This window comes from Sander lucioperca, chromosome 1 (genome assembly GCF_008315115.2).
Source record: "Sander lucioperca isolate FBNREF2018 chromosome 1, SLUC_FBN_1.2, whole genome shotgun sequence".
NCBI lineage: Eukaryota > Metazoa > Chordata > Actinopteri > Perciformes > Percidae > Sander > Sander lucioperca.
In genome coordinates, this window is record NC_050173.1 from 35,177,180 (window position 1) to 35,193,976 (window position 16,797).

Consider the following 16,797-nt stretch of genomic DNA (forward strand, 5'->3'; position numbering starts at 1 on the left):
CAGTTTCTCATTAAGCTAAATCTTCCTTGGACAGCCATACAAATGCAATCATTACATCATTATTTTGACTACATTTACTTTTCTTCAGCTAACTATGCATCATTTGTAAATAAGACAGTAAATTGACTGTGGTATTGTATCCATCCATCTCATGGTCCATCACTCATGATTTAAGGGTTTAATTCACTCTGGTTCAACAGCTGGTTGGGGCTGTCTACACGCTGACCAATAGGATCAAGCGCTGTTATCGGCAGAAAAAAAAAAAAAAAAATCCCTACTGTCGCCATGATACAGCAGCGGAAACGGGTGCGAAGTAGCTAGAAAACAAAAGAGAACACGCAGTCGTCCTCGCGATTTGGTATGCTCTTGCAGGTAAAAAAGCAATCCTTCCTATTCGACCTGAACTTTTTTTCACTCATTTCACCGCAATCTTATTCATATGTTAAAAGTGCTGTAGTCGTTTTCCGAAGTATGAGTTCTTTGAATAGGAAGACGGTCAGCTTCGAGTAATTGGGATCTGTTAGCTTTTAGCTGGCAAGCTAACTCCAGCTAAGCTAAATAGCTCGCAAACCCAGCGTTGTGAGTATCTCAATGATAGTGGTTAATGCTTCTAGAGGCTACCTAGCGGCATCTAACTAAAGCGCTGTTTCGTGGCCTAGTGTTCATGCGCAAGTCAGTGCTTTGCTGTTATGTAAACACAATTGTGCAGTATGTTTTTAATATCATTTTGCTCCTTTCTAGCTAACCCACTCGGACGGAGCGTTAAAGTCAGCTATCTAATGGCTCCATTTCACTAACTTCGCGTGTCCGTTTGGCATCTTGCTAGTTTGTTAGCAAGCGAGCTAGCTTTGGCTATTTAGCGTTTGTTATGTAGCTAGCTAGCTACAGTTTGATAGCTTAGGCTAATCAGTTAGCAACAACGAGAGAAAAATCGGCTACTCTTAGCTAGCTAGTGGTAACGTTAGCTGTTTTTTTTATACTTATTCTAAAATGCAGTTGTATTTTTAGCTCTTTGACTAACGTTAACTAGCTATAGTTCAAGCGTTACAGGTAACGTTAACATTGTTTGCTAAGTTAAGCGTGACATGTAGCTATTGCCCTACGTTGCTGATTTTAATGTTGATTGTTATGTAACGTTAACTAATGTTAAACGTGAAATATCAGCCCTCATAGGAAGCAGTTGAATGATATTTAAATATTGTATTATAGACGATTGATAGCAACGTATTTTCTTTGTGATTGGTAAACGTTACATTTAATATCATGTGCCAATATGTGGTAATTCTCAATGCAAATTTGGTTACGTTACCTGATGAGATAACCAGGGTTCAAAATTAACACCATTTACCAGCCAAATGCTGGTAAAATATGCAATTGGCTGGTAGATTTGCTTCACTCACCAGCCAAAAAACAATGGTAATCTTTTGAGTGGCTGGTTAAATTTGAACATTCACTAGCCATTTGGCTGGTGAACGAAAAAGTTAATTTTGAACCCTGGAGCTAACGTTACACCACCTCCAACCTAATTCGGAGTATTTCAGCTTTAGTCTCAGGAGAAAATTACTTAATTGATTCACACTTGATGGCATATTGAGAGATATACCAGCGATGTGGAGATGGGCCTGGCTATGCGAGATGAAAAGATCTTTGACTCTGTCCATGAATGATATTCAAAATCAAAATTATCTCTGTAGTGTTATAGGAATGCCCAAGGAAAAATATGACCCGCCGGATCCCAGGCGGATGTACACAATTATGTCTAGCGAAGAAGCAGCCAACGGGAAGAAATCATACTGGGCTGAGCTGGAAATCAGCGGTGAGTATTGAATATTGGAGATCCTAGTCTTGTTGGTAAAGTAGTTGTATTGCATTTTATACAGTTCATACACATCTATTGTTGTTGGCATAAAGCTTAACCGTATTAGACTGTTTTTCCTACATTAACATGTAGCCTTTGTGTATCTATCTTTCATGTCACACCATTGGGCACATGTAATAAGCCGTTTTCACAGCAGACATTTTCAAGTGTTACTTACGATGGCTTCATTCTATAGACCCAATTACAATGTATTTACAATAACTTCCAGGTAGAAAACCCCTGCGGGCCGTACGTTACAATTTAACAGTGCTGAGCAAACGGGGATAACTGGATAAAGCCTACTGTCATCTCATTCATCTAAAGGCAATGACACACCAACCCAACGGCCAACCGTTGGCAGAAAAGGCAGTCTGACCAATCAGTCGGCTCCCGAGGTCAAAAAAGTGCCTCGGAACACACCGAAGCGATGTCGACTTGAGCGTACGTTCTGCGCGTGAGCAAGACGTAATACGTCTCCATAACAGCAGGCGGCGCTAATCTGTATTGTCGCCCAAAAAATTTAAACCGGAAATGACGGAACATCTCTCTAGACCTAGTAAACACAGAGCACGCTGTCGTCAGTCATTGTTTTCAGTGTTGATAGCAGACAAGAAGAATCGTTGTTGTCATTACTCGAACGGAAGAAAATACGATGGCTAGTAATAAGAAGATACTGGCATTGTCAGCTCTCGGGCCTTTTCTTGTGGAAGAAGCACTGATTCGCTAGTCAAGGGCTAGCACTCCACCAATCAGATTGGTCATTGAGTCCAACTGCCCACTGGCCGATTCAACAAGTCAAATCGGCAATAATGGATGCTGACAGCTCCTCCGACTGACGACGGCACGGAATGCACCGAACAGACTCGAGTCACCGACCTCGCTAGACTGTCCAACGGCCGATAATCGGGTTGGTGTGTCGGCGCCTTAAAATGCGTGTTGATGCTTTTATATTTTAACTCTTTCAGTAACATTAGGTTAAATACCTAATTTACCTGTTGGGCCACAGACTGAAGAAAATGACACCAGTTAGTCTAGCAGCTAAATGAAATTCAGCCATCATTATTTTCATTATTTACACCTGTGCTTTTCCTACTTTGTCTTCTGTATCATCACTGTTCAAATAAGACGTGGGTCCACCAATGTACCTCTGCCCATGTCAGCTCTTTTTTTCACTTTTTTCAAGGTATTTTTTTCCTATGGTGTGAGGGGAGTAATAGTTGGATAGTGGGACTTAATTCTCCTGTTTGTCCTTTTCCCACTGCAGGCCGAGTAAGGAGTCTCAGCACAGCCCTGTGGTCTCTCACCCACCTCACTGCCCTGCACATCAGTGACAACTCATTGTCACGCATCCCACCAGACATTGCCAAACTACACAACCTAGTGTACCTGGATCTCTCATCCAATAAGATCAGGACCCTGCCGGCAGAGCTCGGCAACATGGTGTCTCTCAGGTGAGTGATTTCAGGCCATACATTTACCCCTAAATTCGTGCACGATGGAAAGGAGTAGCTGTCACAGGGTTGACCTTGAATCTGGTTTTGGCACTCATACATGCTACACACTGGTGCTCCCCATGATGGCAATGTGATTTAATTTTTTTTAACAACATTTAACATTAACATTAACAATCTGAAATTGGAAAGTATGGCATAGGTAAATTATGTTTTTGAACGGTAATAAAGATGGTTGTTCCTATTCTTTTCTTAGGAGGGCTGGTTTCTAATGATCAAATTCCAATATGTCCTCCACAGGGAACTGCTTTTAAATAACAACCAGTTGCGGGTTCTGCCATTTGAATTGGGGAAACTGTTTCAGTTACAAACACTGGGGTTGAAAGGTGAGTGGCGTATCAATGTTTTTTGTAGCCATTCTAGCCTTGAAATCCCACTGTTCTCTTAGCGATGATTCAGCCCACTTTGCTTTTCCTTCACCAGGAAACCCACTTGCACAAGAAATTATGAGCCTCTACCAGGAACCTGATGGCACGCGGAGACTGCTCAGCTACTTGTTAGACAATCTGGCAGGGGCTATCAAGCGCTGTGAGTCTCCGCCTCTCACAGATTTTTAGACCAGAACAGTAATCACATTTTGCCAGTTGTTTTTTAATTACCCGAAATATAGGTTCATCAGTACATAATATATATGGGGACATTGTGAACTCAACAGCTTATGTGCCCTTAACTTTGTTGACGTCATTGTTTGACATGTGTGTTAATGTTTTCACCCATATTTAACCCTTTTTTTTCCCCCTCTGCTCAGTACCAACAGAGCAGCCCCCAGCACGGTCGTGGATCTCACTCCAGGAACCAGACCGAACACGGGCCTCAGGTAAGGACAACGTACATGAAACTTGATTTTTGAACAGATGCACAGACTCTTGGCAATCTTATTTGTAATACGCAGCTGTTCCATAAATATGAATCCAGCGTGTGTCCATAACTGTCAACCACATTTATTTGCTGTTTGGGGAGGAGGAACAAGCTGAACAGACAAAAAAATGCTATTTAGATCAATGTGCAAGAGTAGCAAGGATCCATATTTGGTTTTGTGTGAAAAGTACTGCTGGGCTTAACCCAAAACCAATACTTCTGACACTTCCAATGTAGTATGTGCACACTTCCTTTGGTTGAATCCAAGTAAAACTAACTTATCAAACATGTTTGCCAAAAGAGCAATAGATCTCATGCAAATATATAAAGTGTTTCCCTTTGGTTGAGCATTTACTTATGTTGGTTGACCCTGTTGAAGGCGGCTGTAACTGTGTTTTGACTGCCTCAGTGCTGTTTTAACAGATGACGGCACTATTGCGGTGTGGTTTTCATACAGTCTGTATGTCAAAATATACTTCCATACTAGGGATGTCACGATACCAAAAATCTAGAAGGTACTAATAACAGCAAAATTACACAATACTCAATACCAAAGTTGATACCATTGTGTGTAAAAAAAAAAAAAAACGAAAAAAAACCCCCCGATAATACTTAATTCCTTTTATGTAAACATTTGAACATTATAAAAAGCACAGCAGTAGCAGCAACTACGGATGTCACGATAACAGAAATGTACGGCAAAAAATAATTAAATCCCATGTCCTACTTTTATAACGTGTGTTTTAGGATAACACTTGGGGGAGGGGGGGGGGGTTGTGGCAGTCTTTTTTTCAGTATCAGTTTATTTTATTTTTTTTTTAGTTTCAACTTTCTGTCACTGTTTTGTTGTGGAGGGGGCAAGGAGAGTGCGATTTACATGTAATCTGGAGAAAACGTCTTCTGGACCCACGGCCCACTGCTTTGAAGCCCATCATCTCCACAAAGCTAGCATACGGTAGCGTCACGTTTTCAGAATTTTCCTACCAACTTTGTACTGAAGTACCGGTTCTCGTGACATCTCTATTTTATACAGCTTTTGTTGTGGAAATGGTAAAAACAAAACATACAAAAAACCTATTTGGATGTATTGCAGTACCAAGCAGTATAGTGTTCATCCCGTTTGCAAAAGTCTGCATAAAATTAATGTTTTCTATGTATAGACAGGAAAAAAGAATATAGCACAGAGCTGGATTTTAGTTTGGTCGTCTAAGGCCCTGTCCACACGAACACAGGTTTTTTTCAAAACTGCAGCTTTTTCTATACGGTTAGGCCGTTCGTCCACACGCAAACGCAGTATCAAGTCACTGAAACCGAACTTTTTTTGAAAACTCCTGCCAGGGTGAAGATTTTTAGAAACTCCGGTTGCATTGGTATCGTGTAGCTGGTGAAAACGGTGATTTTGGCTTGTGACGTCGGAGTGCGTACTGTTGTCTCCTTTGTTTGTCATCAGATTGTGCGCCTTTATCACTTTTGTTTACATGAGACGAATCTCTGCAATGGCGGACATAGCTAAGATATTGCTGCTAGTAACTGCTAACAGGGCTTGTTACATATATATACAGATGCATGCACACAGTTCTCCCATTATATTGCGGAAAAAGGTGTCAGAATTCAAAACTCCGCAGGTCACTGCTTTATGACTACACTCCGACGACACAGAACTCACCGGTTTTGGACGAGACAGACGAGACCGGGTCGGACCTCTCCGGGAACTTAAGGCTTACAGTTGGGGTTATATCGCCACCTGTTGGTTTGGCATGCTCTTGACAGCACTTGATAGCGTGTTTTTATGTTTTCATGTGGATGGAGGTTATTTTTAAACCTTGCTTGTGTGGACAAGATTGTGTTTTTTTTTTTTTTTTTTTTTTTTTATTATATAGTCGAAGGAGGAAAAACTGACTAGGCCTAATTTTAAGGCTAGTAGTTAAACAATTGTGGAAATGTCCCTACCCCTCCTTAAAAAATGTCTCAGGGCAACCAAAAAGCATCAGCTTCTTTAACATTTCTAAGTTATGCCATTTTGTCCATTTCTCCCCTCAGCACTGTTCTCTGTTATGTGCTACAATGTGCTGTGTGATAAATACGCCACACGACAGCTATATGGCTACTGCCCTTCTTGGGCTCTAAACTGGGAGTACAGGAAGAAATCCATCATGCAGGAGATAATGGGCTGCAATGCAGACATCATCAGTTTGCAGGTGAGAGATGGACGTCAAAGCATGTTTTTAGTTTTTTTTCACAGAAATTAACTTTGTTTATTTTGTATGTCAATGCAGATTTAACGATCGAAAATATTTGGTTTGGTTGGTATGGTTTTTGGCCGCACATCAAGCCGATGCAAAACAACACCTTAACACTTGAATTTCTAATTTGAATTATATTAATATGGGGGTGTTTGTTATACCTGCATGATTGTCAGTCTTTCTTGTTGTCCGTCCTGACACATTTCTTGTTGATTACAGGAAGTTGAGACAGAGCAGTACTACAATTTCTTCTTGCCTGAGCTGAAGGAGCAGGGATACGACGGGTTCTTCAGTCCAAAGTCACGAGCCAGGACTATGTCCGAGTCGGATCGTAAACATGTGGACGGTTGTGCAGTTTTCTACAGGACGGAAAAGTATGTACCTACAATTTTTGTAGTTGTGCTATGGCCTTGGCTAGTCCTCAAAGGAGGACTCATAATTACTTGTTTAATCTTAACGGCTAACATACATTTTTATATTTTCTTTTGTATAAATGCCAGAATCTCTGACTTGTAGCTCTAAAACAGTCCAAACCTACTTAATGTTCAATATAGTTCATGTTTGAGGATAGGATCAGGAATGCTCATAATATTGTTGCCTGAGTGATTAAAACAGCGTTATTGTGGTGCAATTAGGGTTGTTCACTTGGCTTGAGAGATTTTCCCTCCATTTAACAGATGCAGTAGTTTTTATTTGAATCAGGGACAATGCACAAATAAACATTAAACTTGTAATACAAGAGAATATGTCTTGGGCCAGGTTATAGAAACAATTGCTAATTTCCACCTGTAGTCAAAGTTCTGACAAAGAATTAGGTATTACGTAAGCCTTTCACTCTGTCCAATCTGTAATGCTGGGATACTGAAACCTGTACTATATTTTTTCTTATTGTTGTGTGTTGGTGGTGTCTTGTTTATGGTAAGCGGTGTATCAGCTGGGTGGAACTACTACCACTGCTGACCTACCCTAACCAGTTTGATTATTCTGCAAATGAGAAGGTCGGTCTGTTGTAGCCTTCAGACAGTGATATAAGTCAATAAGTGACAGTGAGTGTCACTTGTTGACTTATATCACTGTCTGAAGGCTACAACAGAAAAAAAAAAAAACTTTCAATAACTAACCTAACGATCTGAGGCCTATGATTATGGTGGATGTTTTGCCAGTCTGGTGTACAAGCTTAAACCAGTGTGATTTTATGCAAACCAGCTGAACCGGTCTTCATCATTATGACACAAAAAGTATTCTACATCAGCAACCTGTGCTGACAACAGCGTCACGGTGCTAAATCCAATTTGTATTGCCTTAGTAACAAGCAGTGTCGGGCAGTAGCGGTTACTAGTTTAGCTACATTTCTCAGTAGCGTCGCTGTTTTCTGAATCAAATAGCTTTTCAGTAGCTTAGATCTTTTATTGATCAAGTAGTGCAGTTCACACAGGCTACATTTCCTCAAGCATTTGTTTAGCTCAAGCCTAGCAAAGCTTTCAGCTGCGGTCATTGATGCCACTGTCATACACAGGCGTGTTATGTGGTATCTGACAATATGACAATGTGATTAACATGTTTGTTTATAAATGGACTAACGGAGCCTAGTGTCTGACAGACTATATGCAATTCACTACTAAGTTGGAGCCTGCACCATATTGCAGATCACATTTTTGTAGCGGTGTAAGGGGGCAGTGACGCTTGTTGTGTTTGTTTACTAGAAAGTTTGTGTTTTTAGAAATGAGACATGTCAGACTAAATTTATTTGTGGTTCTGCGTTGAATTTACGGCGTAGGTACTAGGGGTGTGACAAGACACCCAGCTCACGAGACGAGACACGAGATTGGGTTCTTGAGATGAGATTTTAACCTAATTTTAAAGAGAACTTCAATGAAAAAAAAATAGGCCTTTTTATTCAATCGAAAGTCACAATTTACTGCAGAAGTAGGCTACTCTAGTATCGATTTGACCATTATAGGACAAAGGGAGAACATTGCTCTTTGTTTAATATCGTTAAAAGTAATGTTAGGTTTTGCTGTCTGCTTCCCAACTCAATTTTAAAAGGACAGTGTGCTCTGCGCGAGACAGCGCCACAGTGATCTGCACGCTGCAGACACGTGTGTCTGTCGAAAGAGCGATAGAGACTTTTTTTCTTCCGTTATCGCTCTGCAAAAGTTAACTCTGAGTCAACTTAAGAGAGCAGGTGGGGAGATCTTCTATGCTAATTGAGGTCAGAGTCATCCGTCATGCTAGCTGCTGCTCTGCACTTGTGTACTGATATCGCGAGATACTTTTTACCTCGACGAGAAATCTAGTCACGTTTTTAATCTTGCGAGATCCCGTCGCACCTCTAGTAGTTGCTGACCGTACACCGTAGCCTGACATGCACCTCCCCAGAAATGTAACTACACGTCGCAGTGACACAGACCGCCACAGCTGTGATTGGTCCACTTGGCTGGGCGTGGTAGTGTTGCATTTCCCTCTACTCATTTCCGGATTCTCCTTCTCCGTGAACAACATAAAATCACACACAGGATGTCGGGCTTAATCCCAGCAATGTACACCCGTTGAGACGTATCAAATTTTACCAAATGTGAGTCAGTCTGGGGAGCGATCTCAGTGTGTTGGGAGAATAATATTGGTCTCCGTTAAACTGTCAGTTAGGTGGACAAAAGGAAAAAGTACGTGATTACTTAATTTTGTGTAATCATGCTTGAGCCATTGTGGACACAGCTGTAGTGATTTTTAGTCTGAAGATTGCGCCACTTAGTTGATTTGTTTTGATTTGCCATGGAAAGGCTTCTAATCCAAAGTTCAAGCGTTAGATCCAGGATCTATTTGCAGCACATCCTAAATTGTGCACTTGTTTCCATTCATTTAATCCCAACATTTCCACAAAACGTGTGTTAAATCCTCTCTTCTCGTGTCCCCTTCTGTTTATCTCCAGGTTCAGTGCAGTGCAGAAGCACACAGTGGAGTTTAACCAGCTGGCCATGGCTAACTCCGAGGGCTCAGAGGCTATGCTGAACAGGGTGATGACCAAGGACAACATTGGGGTAGCTGTACTGCTTGAGGTTCGCAAAGAGATGATGGAGGCCTCATGTGAGTAGACACTATATTCTGATCTTTGGGACTTCTTATTTGATATTTATTATATAAATAAGATCAGAATACAAGAACAGTCTGCTAATCCTGAATTGACTTTTGTCTGAGAACCTTAGTAGCTGATAAGTTAAAGGACTGTAGGTGATGTCACAGATTCCCATGGTGTATAAATAATAGGGGTGGTACGGTTCACAAAACCCACGGTTCGGTTCGTATCACTGTTTTAGGGTCACGGTTTTCGGTTCTGTACGGTTCTTATTTTTTCTTTTAATCTTTAACACTCCAGAAATATACTTCAGCATATGATAGCTAAAATTAGCATATTGAATGCATGTTGCACAATACATGCACACAGTGGCAGTTCTATCTATTGTTTTATTTCCGCTGTCATCATAGGTAACATGAAATCCAAAATGTTCCCACACACCAGACTTATGCGACGCTAGCGCATCCGGGCAGCCTTCGTCATCTCTCCCACTTGACATTTCTGCATGTGACGTGACCTGCAGCACTCCACACTCCACCTGAGGAGCACTCGGCTCGGCGCCTCTCAAAATCTGACGAAAATATTTTAAACTGACCTTTGTTGATCAAAAAAGCAGACAGATTCAGCAACTGTATGGCCTATTTCTGGATTAAAATGTTTTCAGAAACACTTTTCGATTAACTATTTTTGTAAAATACGAGATCGTATTCAGAATGAGACGCCATTAGTCCGTTTTGAAATTCGGGAGCAGCAAGAACCACGTGACGCGTTCGTCCAATCGGCTGCCATGTGTTGCGATCGTCACGCTCATCTCCCTTGTCGTTTATATAGTCTATGGTCGTTTCCAGTAAGTGTTTTAACATAGGTGTCGAAAGTGGGCACTACGGCAGTAAGTGGTTAGTGCACATTAACAGCGTACTGACAAACCGTGCGACACACACGCTCCGAACCGAGACAAGCGAACCAAGCGGTTCGGATGTTTTTTCATGAACCGTACCACCCCTAATAAATAACTGTTCTTATAGCAGTGCATTTCATTAGTCGTAATTCCCCTTTGTATCATTTCTCCCTGCTTACTTTTCCCCCTCGTTTCAGCTGGAAAGTCACTCCATGGCATGGAGAAGCAGCTGCTCCTGGTAGCCAATGCCCACATGCACTGGGACCCAGAGTACTCTGACGTCAAGCTGGTCCAGACCATGATGTTCCTTTCAGAGGTGAAGAACATAGTGGACAAGGCCACACGCAGCCTCAAGTTGTCCTCTGTCTCTGGTGAGACCAATGCCATTCCACTGGTGCTGTGTGCCGACCTCAACTCCTTGCCTGACTCTGGTAAGTAAGCAGGGCGTTAGGCTTGTGCTTTATCTGACCACAGATTAAGCACAACAAATTATTATTTTTTTGTCATATTATGGTATATTAAATATTTGTTTTTTGGAGTATTTGTTGGACAAAACAAGCAATTTGAAGACACTGCAGGTTCTTGAGAATTGTGGTGGACATTTTCTCACATTTTTTTGGCCAATCAATCACTCAATGGAGAACATAATCTGCAGATAACTCGACAAAGTAATCGGTTTTTGCAGTGGTAATGTTTTTGCAGTTTCTTAGCATGGGATAAAGCCACTGCCAAAATATGCTGTACCAAGACCTTGCACGTTATTTAATTTCAATTAAATTGCCATTTAGCCATGCCTATAGTGACAGTAGGAACTGATATGGCTTGGGTCTGTTTGGACCTTGAAGTGCCACTCGACTTTCTTGATTCTGATGAAGACGACTTCTCATCTCTCCCCTCTGTTCAGGCGTAGTGGAGTACCTGAGTACTGGTGGGGTGGACTGCACCCACAAGGACTTCAAGGAGCTTCGTTATAGCGACAGCCTGACCAAATTCAACTGCAATGGCAAGAGCAGCACGTCCAACGGCAGGATCACTCACGCCTTCAAGCTGAAGAGCGCTTACGACAACGGCCTGATGCCTTACACCAACTACACCTTTGACTTCAAGGTGATTTTACTGACTGCACAGCTATTTATATTGTGTTTTGTGTATATGTGGTTGTTGTGAATAATGTTGCTTGTTTATAAGCACTATATCAAGGAGTTCACTCCCCTCTTCTCTCCTCAGGGTGTCATCGACTATATTTTCTACTCTAAGCCTCACCTGAACGTGCTGGGTATCTTGGGCCCTCTGGACCCCCACTGGCTTGTAGAGAACAATGTCAGCGGCTGCCCACATCCCCATATCCCCTCCGACCACTTCTCCCTCTTCGGCCAGCTGGAGCTGCTCCTGCCCAACTTGCCCCCACAGGTCAATGGGCTCCATCTGCCTGCACGCAGGTAGTGAGTCCCTGCCACGCCACCAGGGGGAGCTGCAACCACAGCCTCACCCTTTCAAACCCTCCTCCCTCCCACTACCAGCTCTTCCCTCCACCATACCGGAGGAGGAAGACAAATACACAACCTGTAAAATATTCGTACAGTGAGGTCTGGCCGACAGGGATTTCGTATAATGTTATAGATATTCTATATTTTTCTTTCTCCGTTTTTCTTTTGTTATTTTTTTAACTGCTCGATTCAGTCCTGTTCATGTATCATATTTTGTGTTTTGGACTACCTTTCCTCTTCAAATCCACCCACCCAACCACTTTGCTTCTGTCTTTCAAACTAGAGGGGATGGTAGCTCGTTTAGTTCTGTCACATCGGGCACTGTTTGGTTTTAGAACAAGGAGAAACTGAGAAATGGCTGAGGGGACATTCACCTTAAAAGCTCCATAGCTGATGGTCTGCCTGTCTGTCTGTCCTGTATAAATCTGAAACCAGCAAAGACAGCAGACTTGTCAGTCTCAGACATCCATCATTGGCTTGTGCTTGTTCACCTCTGTAGCCAGCTTACTTTCTCAGTCTTTCTAGGATGCACACTTTTGTTGAGTCAGGTGTTGTTGGGTTAGAGCAGCTTTTCGCTAGTAGTTGAGCATCCCTGGAGGTGGATGTAAGCTCGTATGTACGCAGCTCGTATGATGTTAGATTTCCTGCTGTCACTCTGTGGTGCTGAGGCCTTTTGTGTGGTCCTGGCCTCCCGTGGTGCTACAAGATAGTCTACACCTCTGACCCCGGCCCTGGTGCATTTGCTACCAAACCCACAGATGCCTCAAGAACCAGGTGTCCGAGAACTACGTTTGCCCAATTTCACATGGGCTGTATGTGGTGTTAATTTGGGAAGGAAGGATGTGGTGAGAAACTGATAGCAGCTACCATCCTGTTTGCAGACTGTTTCACCCCAGCTTTTGTAGTTGTTAGGCTAGTTTTGTGCTTAGGAGTTCATGAGGTTCCCATTTTTGGGCATGGATTTAGGCTGATGGGCAAAGTGATGTGGGGCCTTCACAAATCTTTTTTTTATTTTGATTGCTATAAGGCAGAGAGAGCGAGTAATGGCTGATACACAGGAGTAAAACCAGCATTCCTCTCACTGTCTGGAGTTGCCATCCAACTCCACACATGCAAGCTCACACAGACACACAGACACACACACACACACACACACACACACACACACACACACACGACACAGGTAATTTGCAGATCTGTAGCACTGTCTCCGAGGCCAGTAGTGACTTTCCCCAGCCATAAATTCCATACACAAAAGCAGTGGTTTTTTTCACAAGTGTTTGTACAGAATAGAAATCTAGACTCAGTCTTTACATGATTGTATATGAACCACAAAAGACCTGTTTTCTGGCGTTTTTTGTACTAGAGTAAATTATGATCAGATTTGAAAAAAAGATTGTATTGTAAACTATGGCGAAATTTTTATCCAGTTAATGTTGAGATGAATTGATATTACCAGCTTGTACAAAAGACGTAAGAAGAGGTTGTTCAAGGCGTTCACTGTCACTACTTTGCACTCCCTAGATATTACCTGTAATTAATGTATCATTGTTTTATTTTAAACTTACCCCCCCGCTGTTTTGTTTTGCTGGCATATTGCTGCGATTGTAAATAGACACTGAGTAAACTCCGCCTGTTGCTTCTTGCCCATTAACAAAGCCATTGATCCACACTGCTGCCATCAGTTCAGACAAAAGAACATGCAAGGACGAGTCATAACCCACCAGTGACTCCACATCTGTTCATCTATATAGTTCACACACACTCCCACTAGTGACGTGTGACTGATACAACCTATTTTAATCCTACATGTACAAGAAAACATCGTGCCTCACTGTAGCAGTTGTCGTTGTCTTGCACTATTTACATTTGACGAACGCCTGAACAACCTTTTCTCATTTTATTTTTAAATACTGTTGAGACATTTGTGAGGATTTTATGTCCTTTTATTGTTTTTTGTTAATATTGATTTCCTTTTTTATGAGCTGTGACAATGTTATGATGATGTGTATATCCTTCCTATTCATTGAGCTCTCTAGTAATCAGGTATGCTTTCTCCACCGACCCTTTGTACCCTCCTCAAGGAACACGGAGGACACAAGGAGTAGGATGTCTAATCTTTGTTAAAGCCACTCGGATTGTTATGCTCCCTATTTGTACCTTAGCACAGCTCCATGCCCAGACCGCCAACATATCTAGCCCTTAGCTCCTTCCCTGGCCATGCGTTTTAAATCTCCTTAAGCCTGTCCATCACCCTATACCCCCCCAACCTCCATCGCCTAACCTCAGACCTTCACTACCGACCCATATTACTCAAGCTGTGTATTTTAAACCCCTTTTCTCAATCATTCTGTATAGTTCTCTTACCCTCGTCACTGCAGCTATAGTGCCATCCGTGGACCCCCTACCTCTGTATTGAAAAATGTAGAAGGCCCACTTTGCTCTGCTTTTGGCTGAACAAAGGATGAGGGGCAGTGAGCTCAGCTATTTCTCTCTGAAAGCCAGGCAAATACGTTGCTATGATTCAAATGGGTTACATCTCAACAAATGAGAAATCTGTCAGTGGTTAGACAATTAATTCAACAGACATGCTGTTACGCGGATACACCGTATAATAAGCACTTAGTAAATTCAGATGCAGCTCCCCTCACTCCCTGGCCCATCATATTGGCAAATAAAGATCTAATTCACTTAATTGTATATGTTGAAATGACATTTTTAAAGCACGAGGGAAGCAAGTAAATAGGAAGTATTAATTAAGTCCTAAGGTAGGTTTCTTGTCCCATTTGTTTCCCCCTACATGTTTGTCTTTTAACTTTTTGTTTTCCAATGGAAACCAGTGTGTCCAGTTTGATCTGTTTTTCCTGAATGGCATTAGTATTGTAGTAGATTTAAAGGCTAGCTTTTTTGTAAAGTGTGAATAAAAGATGTATCTCATGTTTCCTTTCTAAAAAGATATTGAATTGTGTTGTGTAAATCATGAATTCTATGATGGTGTTTTGTTTGCTACATTGTTTTTACCTTTACTCAATATATATTTTCCCCCCATATACTCTTATCCCCATCACAAACCAAATCCTCTGTAGAAATCATGAGCCGTTGTCTTGATGGTTGATTAGAGAAGTTGAATGTTCCTGATGATGCCTCGTAGAATGAAGGATTGAGAGATCATTGGAGGAAAAGTACCTGCATCGTAGGTATAAGCAAAAACTTTCAGCACAGGGATATTCAGTGTGTTATTTTAACAACAAAAACACATTACTTTTCAGCTTTATTTTGGATGTTGCATGGCACTAGCTGGAGAGTGCTAGTGCCTGTAGGTTAGGGCAGCAGAGCTGTCTTACTAGTGGCTGCAGTTCAGTACTGGAGAACACTGTTCTGACTGGTGTAAAACGTGTTTGTAAGACTAAGCCAATGGAGCGCCGCTGGTCGCTAGGCTGGTCCTGTGATGATTTTGAGTACTACTAGTCCGTTTCACTCTGTTTTTTGTGCATCACAGTAGTTAAAACCTGTTACACTAGCTAGCTACTATTGGTAGTCACTGATTTGACTCAAGTATTTTTGGTTGTTGACTCCCCCTCTCCTCATCACCCTCTTGTTAAACCACAGACTGGCTTCTGATTGAAAATCTGGCAAATCACAGAGCTGAGTTATGTCACCCTGTAAGCTTTGGCGAGTGATCACATTGTTGGCTTTGTACTTTCCTCTGTTGCATTGTGTTTCATAGTTGGCTTGTTTAGGCTTTGAGTAATTTCCCAGACTGCATCTCTTTGTAACGGTGCACACCAAAGCTGCTTGTAGTCCAGTTCTCTGTTGTAGAGCGACTTCATTTACCAACCAGATGTTTTTTAAAAAAAAAATCCAAATCATAGTCTTTGTGAAATGTAGGGCTCTATGAAAAGCAAGGTACTTCTGTCCTTTTTTTCCTTGAATCACATGAACATGTTGCAACCATAATCATACTCTTGTTGGGGTTTGGTTTCTCAGTCCATCAACTCCTTTTAAATGCATCCTTTTAAAAAAAATAAATAAAAATACTTGGCAATAATACGCAAATATTCAGACACATTCAGAATGGGTTTTTAAATAGTTTATCTGGAAAATGTAGCTATTTCATCTATCAAACTTTTTTTTTACCTTCAAACTCCATCTTCAACCTTCTAGACCGTTGTTACCTGAACACCTTTTTTTTCCTCTTTATCATCCATCTTGTATATTTGCTCATCTCCGTTTCCCTGCCGATCTAGTAGTAGTTGTTCAATGATCAGGATTGTCTATCTGTAGTCAGCTGAGTACATATATTGATCTTTGTCACTGTGTTTATGCACTGGACCAACTATTGTTTACCATTCATGAAATACCAGCAAAAAAAAAATTAATAATGACAAAACACTTGCACAATGTTGTAGAATGTCCATTAATCCAGATAAGAAATCAAGGCAGCTGTTTTCAAATCAACACATACTGTTTTAAAAAGAAACTGAATGGTAAACAATGCTTTCTGTTGAACCTTTTAGCCGTCCTCTCGATTCTCTTTGGACTAGTTTTGTTCTTTAATTTGTTTCTGTTTGACTACAGGTTCGGCTTGTTTCCTTTACACCTACCTATGTATTTTCCTACTCCTGGTTGAAAATAAATTCTATATTATCTGTTTCAAGCTGTGTCACCTCTTATTCTTTGCAATGGATATTGAAAATAAATTCTATATCTGTTCTCCTTGTATTGCCTCCTTTTGCTTCCTTGTTTTAATTTTCTTTCTCTTTCCAGTCTTTTTCAGACTTGATTTAACACTAGACAACACAAAGTGACTGTGGGTTGTATTTTTAGTGTTCCATTTGCTTCCTTTCCTTAGTCCAGTGACCTTGATCA

General features: G+C 41.4%; 1 protein-coding gene across 1 annotated transcript; it reads left to right on the forward strand.

The window, feature by feature from the left end:
* The first annotated feature begins 130 nt into the window (after window positions 1-130).
* cnot6a (CCR4-NOT transcription complex, subunit 6a) lies at window positions 131-16,585 on the forward strand. The gene is made up of 12 exons (XM_031319453.2): window positions 131-372; window positions 1,695-1,816; window positions 3,123-3,309; window positions 3,610-3,695; window positions 3,793-3,897; window positions 4,118-4,186; window positions 6,268-6,425; window positions 6,690-6,844; window positions 9,400-9,554; window positions 10,639-10,872; window positions 11,346-11,548; window positions 11,669-16,585. Exons 2-12 carry the CDS (start codon window positions 1,705-1,707, stop codon window positions 11,882-11,884), a joined length of 1,680 nt encoding a protein of 559 aa, XP_031175313.1. The 5' UTR covers window positions 131-372; window positions 1,695-1,704; the 3' UTR covers window positions 11,885-16,585.
* Window positions 16,586-16,797: the final 212 nt, after the last annotated feature.

Excerpts from the sequence above, each read along its gene's own strand:
- cnot6a (XM_031319453.2), top strand. The coding sequence starts at position 1,705 with ATGCCCAAGGAAAAATATGACCCGCCGGATCCCAGGCGGATGTACACA. Across the intron at positions 4,187-6,267 it reads AGACCGAACACGGGCCTCAG|CACTGTTCTCTGTTATGTGC; the intron begins GTAAGGACAACG and ends TTCTCCCCTCAG. Across the intron at positions 6,426-6,689 it reads CAGACATCATCAGTTTGCAG|GAAGTTGAGACAGAGCAGTA; the intron begins GTGAGAGATGGA and ends TGTTGATTACAG.